Source organism: Engystomops pustulosus, unplaced genomic scaffold, assembly GCF_040894005.1.
Source record: "Engystomops pustulosus unplaced genomic scaffold, aEngPut4.maternal MAT_SCAFFOLD_175, whole genome shotgun sequence".
Lineage (NCBI taxonomy): Eukaryota > Metazoa > Chordata > Amphibia > Anura > Leptodactylidae > Engystomops > Engystomops pustulosus.
This window is the reverse complement of record NW_027285055.1, coordinates 45,595-63,812: the sequence shown is the minus strand read 5'-3', so window position 1 is coordinate 63,812 and position 18,218 is coordinate 45,595. Positions and strand designations below refer to the sequence as shown.

The window sequence follows — 18,218 nt, the reverse complement described above, 5'->3', positions numbered from 1 at the left end:
CACCAGCACAGCCCCCCACACCATCACAGCCAACAGTGTCACCAGCACAGCCCCCCACACCATCACACCCAACAGTGTCACCAGCACAGCCCCCCACACCATCACACCCAACAGTGTCACCAACACAGCCCCCCACACCATCACACCCAACAGTGTCACCAGCACAACCCCACCACACCATCACACCCACCAGTGACACCAGCACAGCTCCACCACACCATAACACCCTCTACTCTAGCCTTCACAGTGGGAACCAGGTATGTAGTCCATTCTTTCACCTTTTCTGGTGGTTGGAACCAAAGATCTCAGATTTGGACTCCTCAGACAAAGGCCAGATCTCCCCTGGTGTAATTCCTCGTGTCTCTGGTGCTTGGTGCTGGTGCTTGGCAGCGGTTTCCTAGCAGTGATGTTACCATGAAGCTGCTGCTGTTACCTGCGATGTCTGAAGCTGGTGACTCGGATGGACCTATTCTCCACAGCAGAGGTGACTCTTATTCTCTGCAGCAGAGGTGGCTCGTATCCTCCAGGGCAGAGGTGACCCTCGTCCTCCGCAGCAGAGGTGACTCTTATCCTCTGCAGCAGAGGTGGCTCGTATCCTCCAGGGCAGAGGTGACCCTCGTCCTCCGCAGCAGAGGTGACTCTTATTCTCTGCAGCAGAGGTGGCTCGTATCCTCCAGGGCAGAGGTGACCCTCGTCCTCCGCAGCAGAGGTGACTCTTATCCTCTGCAGCAGAGGTGGCTCGTATCCTCCAGGGCAGAGGTGACCCTCGTCCTCCGCAGCAGAGGTGACTCTTCTCCTCCTCAGCAGAGGTGGCTCGTATCCTCCAGGGCAGAGGTGACCCTCGTCCTCCGCAGCAGAGGTGACTCTTCTCCTCCTCAGCAGAGGTGGCTCGTATCCTCCAGGGCAGAGGTGACCCTCGTTCTCCGCAGCAGAGGTGACTCTTATCCTCTGCAGCAGAGGTGGCTCATATCCTCCAGGGCAGAGGTGACCCTCGTCCTCCGCAGCAGAGGTGACTCTTCTCCTCCTCAGCAGAGGTGGCTCGTATCCTCCAGGGCAGAGGTGACCCTCGTCCTCCGCAGCAGAGGTGACTCTTCTCCTCCTCAGCAGAGGTGGCTCGTATCCTCCAGGGCAGAGGTGACCCTCGTCCTCCACAGCAGAGGTGACTCTTCTCCTCCTCAGCAGAGGTGGCTCGTATCCTCCAGGGCAGAGGTGACCCTCGTCCTCCGCAGCAGAGGTGACTCTTCTCCTCCTCAGCAGAGGTGGCTCGTATCCTCCGGGGCAGAGGTGACCCTCGTCCTCCGCAGCAGAGGTGACTCTTCTCCTCCTCAGCAGAGGTGGCTCGTATCCTCCAGGGCAGAGGTGACCCTCGTCCTCCGCAGCAGAGGTGACTCTTCTCCTCCTCAGCAGAGGTGGCTCGTATCCTTCAGGGCAGAGGTGACCCTCGTCCTCCGCAGCAGAGGTGACTCTTCTCCTCCTCAGCAGAGGTGGCTCGTATCCTCCAGGGCAGAGGTGACCCTCGTCCTCCACAGCAGAGGTGACTCTTATGCTCTGCAGCAGAGGTGGCTCGTATCCTCCAGGGCAGAGGTGACCCTCGTCCTCCGCAGCAGAGGTGACTCTTATCCTCTGCAGCAGAGGTGGCTCGTATCCTCCAGGGCAGAGGTGACCCTCGTCCTCCGCAGCAGAGGTGACTTTTATCCTCTGCAGCAGAGGTGGCTCGTATCCTCCAGGGCAGAGGTGACCCTCGTCCTCCGCAGCAGAGGTGACTCTTCTCCTCCTCAGCAGAGGTGGCTCGTATCCTCCAGGGCAGAGGTGACCCTCGTCCTCCGCAGCAGAGGTGACTCTTCTCCTCCTCAGCAGAGGTGGCTCGTATCCTCCAGGGCAGAGGTGACCCTCGTCCTCCACAGCAGAGGTGACTCTTATGCTCTGCAGCAGAGGTGGCTCGTATCCTCCAGGGCAGAGGTGACCCTCGTCCTCCGCAGCAGAGGTGACTCTTCTCCTCCTCAGCAGAGGTGGCTCGTATCCTCCGGGGCAGAGGTGACCCTCGTCCTCCGCAGCAGAGGTGACTCTTCTCCTCCTCAGCAGAGGTGGCTCGTATCCTCCAGGGCAGAGGTGACCCTCGTCCTCCGCAGCAGAGGTGACTCTTCTCCTCCTCAGCAGAGGTGGCTCGTATCCTCCAGGGCAGAGGTGACCCTCGTCCTCCGCAGCAGAGGTGACTCTTCTCCTCCTCAGCAGAGGTGGCTCGTATCCTCCAGGGCAGAGGTGACCCTCGTCCTCCGCAGCAGAGGTGACTCTTCTCCTCCTCAGCAGAGGTGGCTCGTATCCTCCAGGGCAGAGGTGACCCTCGTCCTCCTCAGCAGAGGTGACTCTTGGTCTTCCTTTCCTGGGGAGCTCCTCATGTCACCCAGTTACTTTCTAACACCTGATGGTTTTTGGAGACACTTTCAAAGTTTTCCCAATTTTCCGGACTGACCTTCATCTCTTGGGACGATCAGCCGTGTATCCACCTGACTCCTGCACAACTGATGCCCCAACTCCATCTATAGGGCAAGAAATCCAACTTATTACCCCTGAGACGGCACCTGTGATGTGAGAACCTCTGCAGGTGACTACCTCTTGTATCTCTCCAGGTGACTACCTCTTGTATCTCTCCAGGTGACTACCTCTTGTATCTCTCCAGGTGACTACCTCTTGTATCTCTCCAGGTGACTACCTCTTGTATCTCATGGAGAGAAGCCCAGACTGTGCAGAGCAGTGACCAGAGCACAAGGAGCTGGAGTATAAGAGATTCTCCGGGGTCTCCGGGGTCTCTGGGGTCTCCGGGGTCTCGCACTGTCTGCTCTATAATTGCACATGTGATAAGTCAGATCTTTATAGTCATGGAAATACAGAAAACTCTCTGGATGAGGAGGTGAGGGCAGACGCCTGGTCTGTGGTATATACTGGTATGAGATGCCTGTGATCTCCTCCTGTGCTTGTGTTGGGGTCCCCGGTGCCCCCGCAGTGCAGGTGGGTTGGATGCTGCAGTGGCTGCGGTACTGGCGCTGATCCAGGGGACTTTCCCATTCTGTGGATTTGTCGGCTGTTCCCGCAGTTCTGCAGAGACAAGGTCATGAGCGGATTATATGGAGCAAGGTTATCTGCAGTGTGAGGGGCTGCGGGGCTGCCAAGGGTTAAGCACAGGCTTTATATGGTTAATATGGATGCATGGAGGGCGAGCGCTGAGCATGATGGGAGAGGAGAGGGGGGGGGGTCACTGCGTCTCTGCTGCCCAGTCGTCCGTGGCTGGGATTTTCTTCCAGCGCCATTTTAGGATGTTGATTTCATTCCTTTGGTTATTAACCTGTTCAGCTCTGACGTATCACCGCGTATCTCAGCCAGAGGCATGCATGCAGCGTGTGGGCACTGCTGGGCATCAGCATATAGTGATGGGGAGGTATTACAGAGACGCCAGCACCCCCATCTGCGCTGTATACTGTATATACTAGTGTACAGCCCCCCGCGGCCCCTGACCCCCTCCCCCGCGCACAGAGGTTGTGACCTCCCAGTGCTATGGATTGTTTAGATGATCTGACCTTTACTGCATAAAACAGTAACAGCACTAAACTTTTATAGAGACGCTACAACATAACTAAACAGAACCAGAACCAATCTTACTAGATAAATACACAACAAGAACCAAGATTACTACATTTATACATAACCTTTACCAGGAGTACTACAAAAATATGTCACCAGAACCAAAGACACCACATGATACATTACCAGAACCAAACATACCACATGATACATAACCAGAACCAAACATACCACATGATACATTACCAGTACCAAACACACCACATGATACATTACCAGAACCAAACACACCACATGATACATTACTAGAACCAAACACACCACATGATACATTACCAGAACCAAACACACCACATGATACATTACCAGAACCAAACACACCACATGATACATAACCAGAACCAAACACACCACATGATACATTACCAGAACCAAACACACCACATGATACATTACCAGAACCAAACACACCACATGATACATAACCAGAACCAAACACACCACATGATATATAACCAGAACCAAACACACCACATGATATATAACCAGAACCAAACACACCACATGATACATAACCAGAACCAAACACACCACATGATACATCACCAGAACCAAACATATCACATGATACATTACCAGTACCAAACACACCACATGATACATTACCAGAACCAAACACACCACATGATACATTACCAGAACCAAACACACCACATGATACATTACCAGAACCAAACACACCACATGATACATAACCAGAACCAAACACACCACACGATATATTACCAGTACCAAACACACCACATGATACATTACCAGAACCAAACACACCACATGATACATTACTAGTACCAAACATTACACATGATACATAACAAGAACCAAACACACCACATGATACATTACCAGTACCAAACACACCACATGATACATTACCAGAACCAAACACACCACATGATACATAACCAGAACCAAACACACCACATGATACATTACCAGTACCAAACACACCACATGATACATTACCAGAACCAAACACACCACATGATACATAACCAGAACCAAACACACCACATGATATATTACCAGAACCAAACACACCACATCATACATAACCAGAACCAAACACACCACATGATACATTACCAGTACCAAACACACCACATGATACATTACCAGAACCAAACACACCACATGATACATAACCAGAACCAAACACACCACATGATACATTACCAGTACCAAACACACCACATGATACATTACCAGTACCAAACACACCACATGATACATTACCAGTACCAAACACACCACATGATACATTACCAGAACCAAACACACCACATGATACATAACCAGAACCAAACACACCACATGATATATTACCAGAACCAAACACACCACATGATACATTACCAGAACCAAACACACCACATGATACATAACCAGAACCAAACACACCACATGATACATTACCAGTACCAAACACACCACATGATACATTACCAGAACCAAACACACCACATGATACATTACCAGAACCAAGCACACCACACGATACATTACCAGAACCAAACACACCACACGATACATTACCAGAACCAAACATACCACATGATACATTACCAGAACCAAACACACCACATGATACATTACCAGAACCAAACACACCACATGATACATTACCAGAACCAAACACACCACATGATACATAACCAGAACCAAACACACCACATGATACATCACCAGAACCAAACACACCACATGATACATCACCAGAACCAAACACACCACATGATACATCACCAGAACCAAACACACCACATGATACATTACCAGAACCAAACACACCACATGATACATTACCAGAACCAAACACACCACACGATACATTACCAGTACCAAACACACCACACGATACATTACCAGAACCAAACACACCACATGATACATTACCAGAACCAAACACACCACATGATACATTACCAGAACCAAACACACCACACGATACATTACCAGAACCAAACACACCACATGATACATTACCAGAACCAAACACACCACACGATACATTACCAGTACCAAACACACCACATGATACATTACCAGAACCAAACACACCACATGATACATTACCAGTACCAAACACACCACATGATACATTACCAGAACCAAACACACCACATGATACATTACCAGAACCAAACACACCACACGATACATTACCAGTACCAAACACACCACACGATACATTACCAGAACCAAACACACCACATGATACATTACCAGAACCAAACACACCACATGATACATTACCAGAACCAAACACACCACATGATACATTACCAGAACCAAACACACCACATGATACATTACCAGAACCAAACATTACACATGCTACATTACCAGAACCAAACACACCACATGATACATAACCAGAACCAAACACACCACATGATACATCACCAGAACCAAACACACCACACGATACATTACCAGTACCAAACACACCACATGATACATTACCAGAACCAAACACACCACATGATACATTACCAGAACCAAACACACCACATGATATATTACCAGAACCAAACACACCACATGATACATTACCAGAACCAAACACACCACATGATACATTACCAGTACCAAACACACCACATGATACATTACCAGTACCAAACACACCACATGATACATTACCAGTACCAAACACACCACATGATACATCACCAGAACCAAACATACCACATGATACATTACCAGAACCAAATACACCACATGATACATTACCAGAACCAAACACACCACATGATACATTACCAGAACCAAACACACCACATGATACATTACCAGAACCAAACACACCACACGATACATTACCAGTACCAAACACACCACATGATACATTACCAGAACCAAACACACCACATGATACATTACCAGTACCAAACACACCACATGATACATTACCAGAACCAAACACACCACATGATACATTACCAGAACCAAACACACCACACGATACATTACCAGAACCAAACACACCACACGATACATTACCAGTACCAAACACACCACATGATACATAACCAGAACCAAACACACCACATGATACATTACCAGAACCAAACACACCACATGATACATTACCAGAACCAAACATTACACATGCTACAATTGAGATTGTGTACATTATTATTATATTTTTGTGATTTTTTTTCTAAATAAAGTAGTCAAGTCACAGTGTCCTAACAGTAGCCAAATCACACGACACCCACAGTAGCAAATAGTCAAATTCCCCACACATTAGCCAAGTCACAGTACCCCCATAGTAGCCAATAGTTACTTTGCCCTACACAGTAGCCAAATCACTGTCCCCCAACAGAGAAGCCAAGTCACAGTGCCCACCCACAGTAGCAAATAATTACATTGCCTTACATAGTAGATGAACCACAGTGTCCTCAGAAGTAGCCTAATCTCAGTGTCCCCACAGTAGCTGATGGTCACATTGCCCCACAGTAGCCGGTGGTCACATTGCCCCACCGTAGCCGATGGTCACATTGCCCCACAGTAGCCGGTGGTCACATTGCCCCACAGTAGCCGGTGGTCACATTGCCCCACAGTAGCCGGTGGTCACATTGCCCCACAGTAGCCGGTGGTCACATTGCCCCACAGTAGCCGGTGGTCACATTGCCCCACAGTAGCCGGTGGTCACATTGCCCCACAGTAGCCGGTGGTCACATTGCCCCACAGTAGCCGGTGGTCACATTGCCCCACAGTAGCCGGTGGTCACATTGCCCCACAGTAGCCGGTGGTCACATTGCCCCACAGTAGCCGGTGGTCACATTGCCCCACAGTAGCCGGTGGTCACATTGCCCCACAGTAGCCGGTGGTCACATTGCCCCACAGTAGCCGGTGGTCACATTGCCCCACAGTAGCCGGTGGTCACATTGCCCCACAGTAGCCGGTGGTCACATTGCCCCACAGTAGCCGGTGGTCACATTGCCCCACAGTAATGTCACATTGCCCCACAGTAGCCGGTGGTCACATTGCTCCAAAAATTAGCCAAGTCACTGCCCCCCCAGAGAAGCAAAGTTAGAATTGATTATTATTTATTGTTTATCACCCCACCCCCAATAGCCAAGCTCACACAACAAATACTGCATAGGAACCAAGCTTACAGAGCAAATACAGCACCGGAACGCAACTCAAACAACAAGTACAGCATCACAACCAAGTTATGGTTCTTGGTGAGGGACATAAATGAGAAAAACATTGGGAACCTTTTGCATTGGAGTATACCAGGGGCAAAGGTGACTCTTGACGTGATGGTGTGAAGGGTTTTGACTATTTCCAATAAGCTGTCCTCTGAGAAGCTCCTTCTGACACTCAGATATTGGCCGACCCGTAAACTTCTTTTCAAAGGGTTGGGATGCCACGTTTCAAAATGTAGATTATTAGTGGCCTTGGATTTAGTTTGGATTCCGTCGGTGTATTTCATAGGTGAATTCTATACCAATAGTGTTGTGATGAAAGTGAGCAACAAATTATTTCATTTGTCAAAATTTTCTTACTCTACGTGTCATTACTTTTGCTGAAAACATGTTCTGCCTCCCAGAACCCAAGGAAACTATGAGAATAACGAGGTGCAAAGGCCGTGCCCATAGCGGTGCCATTTATTTGTTAATAATGAGTGGTAAAATAATTGTGTGTGAATGAGAAGTGTAAGAGTGAAGGGACATGGTCATTGTGTTCAACAAATTTTGGGCCCTGTTTTAGGAAAGTATTTTCCACCTGGAGGATAAGTTCTTGTTCTATATTGGATGATAGAGACTCCACATGTAGGATGGCGATCCCAGTGACCTGACAGAGGGGGGACGATGGATCCCAGTGACCTGACAGAGGGGGGACGATGGATCCCAGTGACCTGACAGAAGGGGGACGATGGATCCCAGTGACCTGACAGAGGGGGGACGATGGATCCCAGTGACCTGACAGAGGGGGGACGATGGATGCCAGTGATCTGACAGAAGGGGACGATGGATCCCAGTGACCTGACAGAGGGGGGACGATGGATCCCAGTGACCTGACAGAGGGGGACGATGGATGCCAGTGATCTGACAGAAGGGGACGATGGATCCCAGTGACCTGACAGAAGGGGGACGATGGATCCCAGTGACCTGACAGAAGGGGGACGATGGATCCCAGTGACCTGACAGAAGGGGGACGATGGATCCCAGTGACCTGACAGAGGGGGGACGATGGATCCCAGTGACCTGACAGAATGGGACGATGGATCCCAGTGACCTGACAGAGGGGGGACGATGGATCCCAGTGACCTGACAGAGGGGGGACGATGGATCCCAGTGACCTGACAGAGGGGGACGATGGATGCCAGTGATCTGACAGAAGGGGACGATGGATCCCAGTGACCTGACAGAAGGGGGACGATGGATCCCAGTGACCTGACAGAAGGGGGACGATGGATCCCAGTGACCTGACAGAAGGGGGACGATGGATCCCAGTGACCTGACAGAGGGGGGACGATGGATCCCAGTGACCTGACAGAATGGGACGATGGATCCCAGTGACCTGACAGAGGGGGGACGATGGATCCCAGTGACCTGACAGAGGGGGGACGATGGATCCCAGTGACCTGACAGAGGGGGGTTGATGGATCCCAGTGACCTGACAGAGGGGGGACAATGGATCCCAGTGACCTGACAGAGGGGGGGTTATGGATCCCAGTGACCTGACAGAAGGGGACGATGGATCCCAGTGACCTGACAGAAGGGGGACGATGGATCCCAGTGACCTGACAGAGGGGGGACGATGGATCCCAGTGACCTGACAGAGGGGGGACGATGGATCCCAGTGACCTGACAGAGGGGGGACGATGGATCCCAGTGACCTGAAAGAGGGGGGACGATGGATCCCAGTGACCTGACAAAAGGAGGACGATGGATCCCAGTGACCTGACAGAGGGGGGACGATGGATCCCAGTGACCTGACAGAAGGGGACGATGGATCCCAGTGACCTGACAGAAGGGGGACGATAGATCCCAGTGACCTGACAGAGGGGGGACGATGGATCCCAGTGACCTGACAGAAGGGGACGATGGATCCCAGTGACCTGACAGAAGGGGGACGCTGGATCCCAGTGACCTGACAGAAGGGGGACGATGGATCCCAGTGACCTGACAGAAGGGGGACGATGGATCCCAGTGACCTGACAGAGGGGGGACGATGGATGCCAGTAACCTGACAGAGGGGGGACGATGGATGCCAGTGACCTGACAGAGGGGGGACGATGGATCCCAGGGACCTGACAGAAGGGGGACGATTGATCCCAGTGACCTGACAGAGGGGGGACGATGGATCCCAGTGACCTGACAGAAGGGGGACGATGGATCCCAGTGACCTGACAGAGGGGGGACGATGGATCCCAGTGACCTGACAGAGGGGGGACGATGGATCCCAGTGACCTGACAGAGGGTGGACGATGGATCCCAGTGACCTGACAGAGGGGGAACGATGGATCCCAGTGACCTGACAGAGGGGGGACGATGGATCCCAGTGACCTGACAGAGGGGGGACGATGGATCCCAGTGACCTGACAGAAGGGGACGATGGATCCCAGTGACCTGACAGAAGGGGGACGATGGATCCCAGTGACCTGACAGAGGGGGGACGATGGATTCCAGTGACCTGACAGAGGGGGGACGATGGATTCCAGTGACCTGACAGAAGGGGACGATGGATCCCAGTGACCTGACAGAGGGGGGACGATGGATGCCAGTGACCTGACAGAGGGGTGACGATGGATGCCAGTGACCTGACAGAAGGGGACGATGGATCCCAGTGATCAGTCCGGTGATGTCACGTTACGATGTCTATGATTGGTCCGTTGATGTCACGTTACGATGTCTATGATTGGTCCGGTGATGTCACGTTACGATGTCTATGATTGGTCTGGTGATGTCACGTTACGATGTCTATGATCGGTCCGGTGATGTCACATTACGATGTCTATGATTGGTCCGGTGATGTCATGTTACGATGTCTATGATTTGTCCTGTGATGTCACGTTACGATGTCTATGATTAGTCCTGTGATGTCACGTTGCGATGTCTATGATTGGTCCGGTGATGTCACGTTGCGATGTCTATGATTGGTCCGGTGATGTCACGTTACGATGTCTATGATTGGTCCGGTGATGTCACGTTACGATGTCTATGATTAGTCCGGTGATGTCACGTTACGATGTCTATGATTGGTCCGGTGATGTCACGTTACGATGTCTATGATCGGTCCGGTGATGTCACGTTACGATGTGTATGATTGGTCCGGTGATGTCACGTTACGATGTCTATGATCGGTCCGGTGATGTCACGTTACGTTGTCTATGATTGGTCCGGTGATGTCACGTTACGATGTCTATGATCGGTCCGGTGATGTCACGTTACGATGTCTATGATCGGTCCGGTGATGTCACGTTACGATGTCTATGATCGGTCCGGTGATGTCACGTTACGATGTCTATGATCGGTCCTGTGATGTCACGTTACGATGTCTATGATTGGTCCTGTGATGTCACGTTACGATGTCTATGATTAGTCCTGTGATGTCACGTTACGATGTCTATGATCGGTCCGGTGATGTCACGTTACGATGTCTATGATCGGTCCGGTGATGTCACGTTACGCTGTCTATGATCGGTCCGGTGATGTCACGTTATGATGTCTATGATCGGTCCGGTGATGTCACGTTACGATGTCTATGATCGGTCCGGTGATGTCACGTTACGATGTCTATGATCGGTCCGGTGATGTCACGTTACGATGTCTATGATTAGTCCTGTGATGTCACGTTACGATGTCTATGATCAGTCCGGTGATGTCACGTTACGATGTCTATGATTAGTCCGGTGATGTCACGTTACGATGTCTATGATCGGTCCTGTGATGTCACGTTACGATGTCTATGATTAGTCTGGTGATGTCATGTTACGATGTCTATGATTAGTCTGGTGATGTCACGTTACGATGTCTATGATCGGTCCGGTGATGTCACGTTACGATGTCTATGATCGGTCCGGTGATGTCACGTTACGATGTCTATGATCGGTCCTGTGATGTCACGTTACGATGTCTATGATTGGTCCTGTGATGTCACGTTACGATGTCTATGATTAGTCCTGTGATGTCACGTTACGATGTCTATGATCGGTCCGGTGATGTCACGTTACGATGTCTATGATTGGTCCGGTGATGTCACGTTACGATGTCTATGATTGGTCCGGTGATGTCACGTTACGATGTCTATGATTGGTCCGGTGATGTCACGTTACGATGTCTATGATTAGTCCGGTGATGTCACGTTACGATGTCTATGATCGGTCCGGTGATGTCACGTTACGATGTCTATGATTAGTCCGGTGATGTCACGTTACGATGTCTATGATCGGTCCGGTGATGTCACGTTACGATGTCTATGATCGGTCCTGTGATGTCACGTTACGATGTCTATGATCGGTCTGGTGATGTCACGTTGCATTTTTATTACCACATTATTAATAGAAGGTATTGATCAGACGGCCCTGCCCCACCGCCCGCTCCTTCTGTATATACTCGGTGCCCATGGACTCGTTGTAACTTGTATTTTCCTCTTTTGCAGTACGGCCGGTCAGACAGTTACCGTGTGGCCACCACGCAGGACAATAAAGATGACCCTGAATCTCCTTCTAAGGGAAAGCAAACAAAGAAAGAAATGGACGATCTCAAGAAAGAAGTGGCCATGGTGAGTCCTTCATGTAGTTATATGATGGTAGGGCGCAGCAGTGGAGGGGCCATGCTCCCACGAGCAGAGTGCTAGCCCCTCGGGGTCCGATCACTAGATGGAGGGGATTATTCCGATGCAGTTGTGCTGAGCTCCCGGTTCCATGGCGCTCCACCGGGTCTGGTGTTCGGTTTAGTTTTTCATCTTTCCTTCATTATCTTTGTAGACAGAGCACAAAATGTCAGTGGAAGAAGTTTGCCGGAAATACAACACAGACTGTGTACAGGTGAGAGGAGACATGATGTGTGGTCATCACGAGCCCCAGTCCATGACTTAGGGTAATGTGTGTGCTCCCTGACACCATTGACGGCTTCTATCTGTCTCTAGGGGTTGACACTCAGTAAAGCGGCGGAGATCCTGGCCAGGGATGGTCCTAACGCCCTCACCCCGCCACCTACCACACCCGAGTGGATCAAGTTTTGTCGCCAGCTGTTCGGTGGATTCTCCATCCTGCTGTGGATCGGCGCTATTCTCTGCTTCCTAGCGTACGGGATCCAGGCGGGTACGGAGGATGACCCCGCAGGAGACAATGTGAGTTATATAGCAAACGACTAGGGTGTCTATAGAGGCAGATCATGGGGGTAAATTAGGGGGCCACAGTCAGGAGAGGGGGCCCAGACCTTCTCTTTATAACCACATGAGAAAGGTGGTTGAAATATAAAGGATCTATTGCCAACTAATAGTTAGTGTAAAGGAAGGGGTTAAAGAAGAAGGCTTATTGGTGAACTGGTAAAAAGAAGTGAAAGGTGAAGATCTTAGTGGAGCTTAATGACCTGATGCCGGGGCTGATGCCCGATACCAGTGACGGTGGCTTCTTTCTTGACTGGAGATGTCTTTGCTCCTCTTGTAGCTGTACCTCGGTATTGTGTTGGCCGCAGTGGTGATCATTACTGGCTGCTTCTCCTACTACCAAGAGGCCAAAAGCTCAAAAATCATGGAGTCCTTCAAGAACATGGTGCCCCAGGTGTGTATGGTCCTGTCACCCTTGTCTCATGTGCCCCTCGTCTCTCTCCATGTTCTCCTATTATGTAACCCGTTTCCTATGTTCTTCCTATAGCAAGCTCTAGTTATCCGAGAAGGTGAGAAAATGCAGCTGAACGCAGAGGAAGTGGTGGTCGGTGACCTGGTGGAGATCAAAGGTGGAGACAGAGTCCCGGCGGATCTGAGGATCATTTCGTCCCATGGCTGTAAGGTGAGGCGCAGCACACAATGATCTGCAGTTGTATCTTGTGGAGCTCGTCTTCAGGTTATACCCTTCCACATCAGGGAGCTTTGTGTTAGTGCTTGTCTCAGCCATACATCAGATGCAGAGACTACGGTGGTGACCACATCCTCACCATGTTCCTCACCAGTTTATGGGATGCAGTAGGCAATGTCTTCTCTCTATAGAACCTATAATGGACTCCTATAGGTGAGGGCGCATCTTCCGTACGTTCTGTACTGAGCCCTCAGTGACTTTGTCTCTATGTTTACTGTTTCTCCATATTTCTTCTCCTCCTTATTCATTCCTTCTCTCTCCTGTCTCTTCTCTCCCTTCCACCTATGGTCTTTCAGGTAGATAACTCTTCCCTGACAGGTGAATCTGAGCCCCAAACCAGGTCACCCGACTGCACCCACGATAACCCTCTCGAGACCCGTAACATCACCTTCTTCTCCACCAACTGTGTCGAAGGTAAAGTCCCATTGCCTAGAAGAGAATCTTTGACTATCCTTAGGGAAAGTGTTGGACATTAGCTCGGGGCACGTGAGAGACAACTGGACATCAGTTTAGACAATTGCTAAAATTTCATGTGTCATTGTTGGGAAATCTTACAGCTGTTCATACATGATGATGTTTGGAGCCATCTAGACGTCTGGTCATAAATCCTGATTATTATACAAGTTCCTCCAGCACCTGTCTAGATGTTGTGGGGGGTGGCTCACAGGTAGATGCTGGTAAATGGAGGTTTATTGTCTCTTAAGCCTCAAGCAAAATAAACTCGCTGTCTCCAGCTTCTAAACATGAAGTCAGACAGTCCCGTCTTCAGGTATAACAAATACAGATGGAAGGATCTCATCAGGGAGGAGGCAGCACATGGAGGACACAGCTCCACCTCACCTGGAGAGGTCACCTGGAGTATGGAGCGACCGTGCCACCCAGACACCCAAAATACCTGGACCCAGACTCACAAAGTTACATAGGGCCGTGCATAGGTGGTCAAGGTCCATATCGTAGATAGTCTATGGGACATGACACATAAGTGGTCAGGGTGTGGTAGGTAGCTGATTCTGCTTGATCCATGTGGAACAGGATCCCCTTGGTATAAAGATGTGAGGCGTTTCAGAGGATGAAACTTCCTGATCTCTAACCTAGGTGATGTTCTTGCAGGTACCGCCCGTGGAATAGTCGTGGCCACAGGTGACAGGACCGTGATGGGTCGCATCGCCACTTTGGCCTCTGGTCTAGAGGTTGGGAAGACCCCAATTGCCAAGGAAATTGAGCACTTTATCCATCTGATCACCGGCGTGGCCGTGTTCCTGGGAATCTCCTTCTTCATCCTCTCCCTCATCTTGGGCTATTCCTGGCTGGAGGCCGTCATCTTCCTCATTGGGATCATTGTTGCTAATGTACCAGAGGGACTTCTGGCCACCGTCACTGTAAGTACCAGAGGCCTCTAGAGACCTGGGCGCCTGCTTATGACATGTTGTTACACGGGTGACAGATTCACTGAGATTGTGGATGTGCACCCATGTGGTGGGGTTGTGTCAGCATCTTGTCTGATTACACAACCATCTCCATTGAATTGGTCCCATGTATGGTCTTGTGTCTCAGGTATGTCTGACTCTCACCGCCAAGCGCATGGCTCGTAAGAACTGCCTGGTGAAGAACCTGGAAGCCGTGGAGACCCTGGGATCGACATCCACCATCTGCTCCGACAAGACCGGCACCCTGACACAGAACCGCATGACTGTGGCGCACATGTGGTTTGACAACCAGATTCATGAGGCTGACACCACAGAGGACCAGTCAGGTGTGATGGGTGCCCCTGCTCTGGGGTCACGGGGTGTCTCTGACGTGTCCCCTCCTTCTCACCATGTGTCCTCTCTTAGGGGCCTCATTTGACAAGAGCTCCGCCACCTGGATCGCCTTGGCTCGCATCGCTGCCCTGTGTAACCGCGCCGTCTTCAAAGCAGGAAACGACAACATCCCTGTCCTGAAGGTGTGTGGTGGCCGCGCCTCGGCTGCAGCTGTGTTTCAGTGTGTCAGTGTGTGGATGCTGGGCTTTACATGTGTCCCGGTGATTGTGTATGGGCCTCTGCTCATGTTTCCTTCCATAACTTCACATATCTTCACAGAGGGACGTGGCTGGTGACGCCTCCGAGTCGGCTCTCCTGAAGTGCATTGAGTTGTCTTGTGGCTCCGTCAAGGCCATGAGGGAGAAGAGCAAGAAAGTCGCTGAGATCCCTTTCAACTCCACAAACAAATATCAGGTAAGCCGGCCATGACAGGTGACAGCCAGAGGGGGAGCTCAGGAGGGTCCACATGTATCTATGGGCCACAGCTCCGCTGCTCACGGTCCTGATGTAACACGTGGTAGGAATAAGCCTGAAGCTGGTGGAGGTAGGGATCCCCCATAATGAAAGAATACAAGAACAGCGCCACCTCTGGGCCCAGGTCGTGTCTGACATTACAAGTCGTGGTTGCGGTGCCCATGAGTGCATCCAGCAGTGCAGGGGGCATCCATCAGTGCAGGGGGGAGATCCATCAGTGCAGGGAGATCCATCAGTGCAGGGGAGATCCATCAGTGCAGGGGGCGATCCATCAGTGCAGGGGGCGATCCATCAGTGCAGGGGGAGATCCATCAGTGCAGGGGGAGATCCAGCAGTGCAGGGGGGGGAGATCCAGCAGTGCAGGGGGGAGATCCATCAGTGCAGGGGGAGATCCATCAGTGCAGGGGGAGATCCAGCAGTGCAGGGGGAGATCCATCAGTGCAGGGGGAGATCCATCAGTGCAGGGGGAGATCCAGCAGTGCAGGGGGGAGATCCAGCAGTGCAGGGGGGATCCATCAGTGCAGGGGGAGATCCAGCAGTGCAGGGGGGAGGGGGGGATCCAGCAGTGCAGGGGGAGATCCAGCAGTGCAGGGGGGAGGGGGTGGATCCAGAAGTGCAGGGGGAGATCCAGCAGTGCAGGGGGGGGGGGATCCATCAGTGTCACCTTCCTGCATGTACCTGGACATACCAGAGGATCAGTGGCGGCACAGTCCTCTCCCATGATCCGCCTGGTGCCTCCTGGGTCCCTCTCACCCTCCTCACCACCTTGTCATCCTCTCTCTGGAGATTAGTCCCAGCTGCTGCAGGATCCTGATCCGTCTTAACATTCATTTCATAATAACATAAAAGCTTTTTACCTCTGCCTCTGGGGTACAGCGCAGCCAACACCAACCTAATCCCATCAGTAGGACACATGCATGTGTGACTAGATCTATCAGTACAAGGGGGGAGATCCATCAGTACAAGGGGGGGATCCATCAGTGCAGGGGGAGATCCATCAGTGCAAGTGAGATCCATCAGTACAAGGGGGGAGATCCATCAGTACAAGGGGGGGATCCATCAGTGCAGGGGGAGATCCATCAGTGCATGTGTGACTAGATCTATCAGTGCAGGGGGAGATCCATCAGTACAAGGGGGGGATCCATCAGTGCAGGGGGAGATCCATCAGTGCATGTGTGACTAGATCTATCAGTGCAGGGGGAGATCCATCAGTGCAGGGGGGGATCCATCAGTGCAAGTGAGATCCATCAGTACAAGGGGGGAGATTCATCAGTACAAGGGGGGGATCCATCAGTGCAGGGGGAGATCCATCAGTGCATGTGTGACTAGATCTATCAGTGCAGGGGGAGATCCATCAGTGCAGGGGGGGATCCATCAGTGCAGGGGGGGATCCATCAGTGCAAGGGAGATCCATCAGTATAGGGGAGATCCATCAGTACGAGGGGAGATCCATCAGTACAAGGGAGATCCATCAGTACAAGGGGGGAGATTCATCAGTACAAGGGGGGGATCCATCAGTGCAGGGGGAGATCCATCAGTGCATGTGTGACTAGATCTATCAGTGCAGGGGGAGATCCATCAGTGCAGGGGGGGATCCATCAGTGCAGGGGGGGATCCATCAGTGCAAGGGAGATCCATCAGTATAGGGGAGATCCATCAGTACGAGGGGAGATCCATCAGTACAAGGGAGATCCATCAGTACAAGGGAGATCCATCAGTGCAGGGGGGATCCATCAGTGCAAGTGAGATCATCAGTACAAGGGGGTATCCATCAGTACAAGGGGGGGATCCATCAGTACAAGGGGGGGATCCATCAGTACAAGGGGGGATCGATCAGTGCAGGGGGGAGATCCATCAGTGCAGGGGGGAGAACCATCAGTGCAGGGAGAACCATCAGTGCAGGGTGATCCATCAGAACTGGGGGGGGTATCCATCAGTGCAGGGAGATCCATCAGAACTGGGGGGGGTATCCATCAGTGCAGGGGGGATCCATCAGTGCAGGGGGGAGATCCATCAGTGCGAGGAGAGATCCATCAGTGCAGGGGGGAGATCCATCAGTGCGAGGAGAGATCCATCAGTGCGAGGGGAGATCCATCAGTGCGAGGGGAGATCCATCAGTGCGAGGGGAGATCCATCAGTACTGGGGGGGAGATCCATCAGTACTGGGGGGGAGATCCATCAGTGCAGGGGGATCCATCAGTGCAGGAGGGAGATCCATCAGTGCAGGGGGATCCATCAGTGCAGCCAACACCGACCTAATCCCATCA

At 51.4% G+C, this 18,218-nt stretch overlaps 1 protein-coding gene across 2 annotated transcripts in view; it reads left to right on the top strand.

Annotated features, from left to right (window-relative positions):
* LOC140108730 (sodium/potassium-transporting ATPase subunit alpha-3) overlaps window positions 1-18,218 on the top strand; it is a 70,849-nt gene that overhangs the window by 36,147 nt on the left and 16,484 nt on the right. For both annotated transcript variants that reach the window (XM_072131922.1, XM_072131921.1), the window contains exons 2-11: window positions 12,259-12,381; window positions 12,587-12,646; window positions 12,748-12,951; window positions 13,271-13,384; window positions 13,478-13,612; window positions 13,975-14,092; window positions 14,789-15,057; window positions 15,233-15,431; window positions 15,511-15,620; window positions 15,757-15,891. In XM_072131922.1, coding sequence (XP_071988023.1) covers window positions 12,352-12,381; window positions 12,587-12,646; window positions 12,748-12,951; window positions 13,271-13,384; window positions 13,478-13,612; window positions 13,975-14,092; window positions 14,789-15,057; window positions 15,233-15,431; window positions 15,511-15,620; window positions 15,757-15,891 — 1,374 coding nt within the window. In that variant the 5' untranslated portion in view covers window positions 12,259-12,351. The remainder of the gene's footprint in view (window positions 1-12,258; window positions 12,382-12,586; window positions 12,647-12,747; window positions 12,952-13,270; window positions 13,385-13,477; window positions 13,613-13,974; window positions 14,093-14,788; window positions 15,058-15,232; window positions 15,432-15,510; window positions 15,621-15,756; window positions 15,892-18,218) is intronic.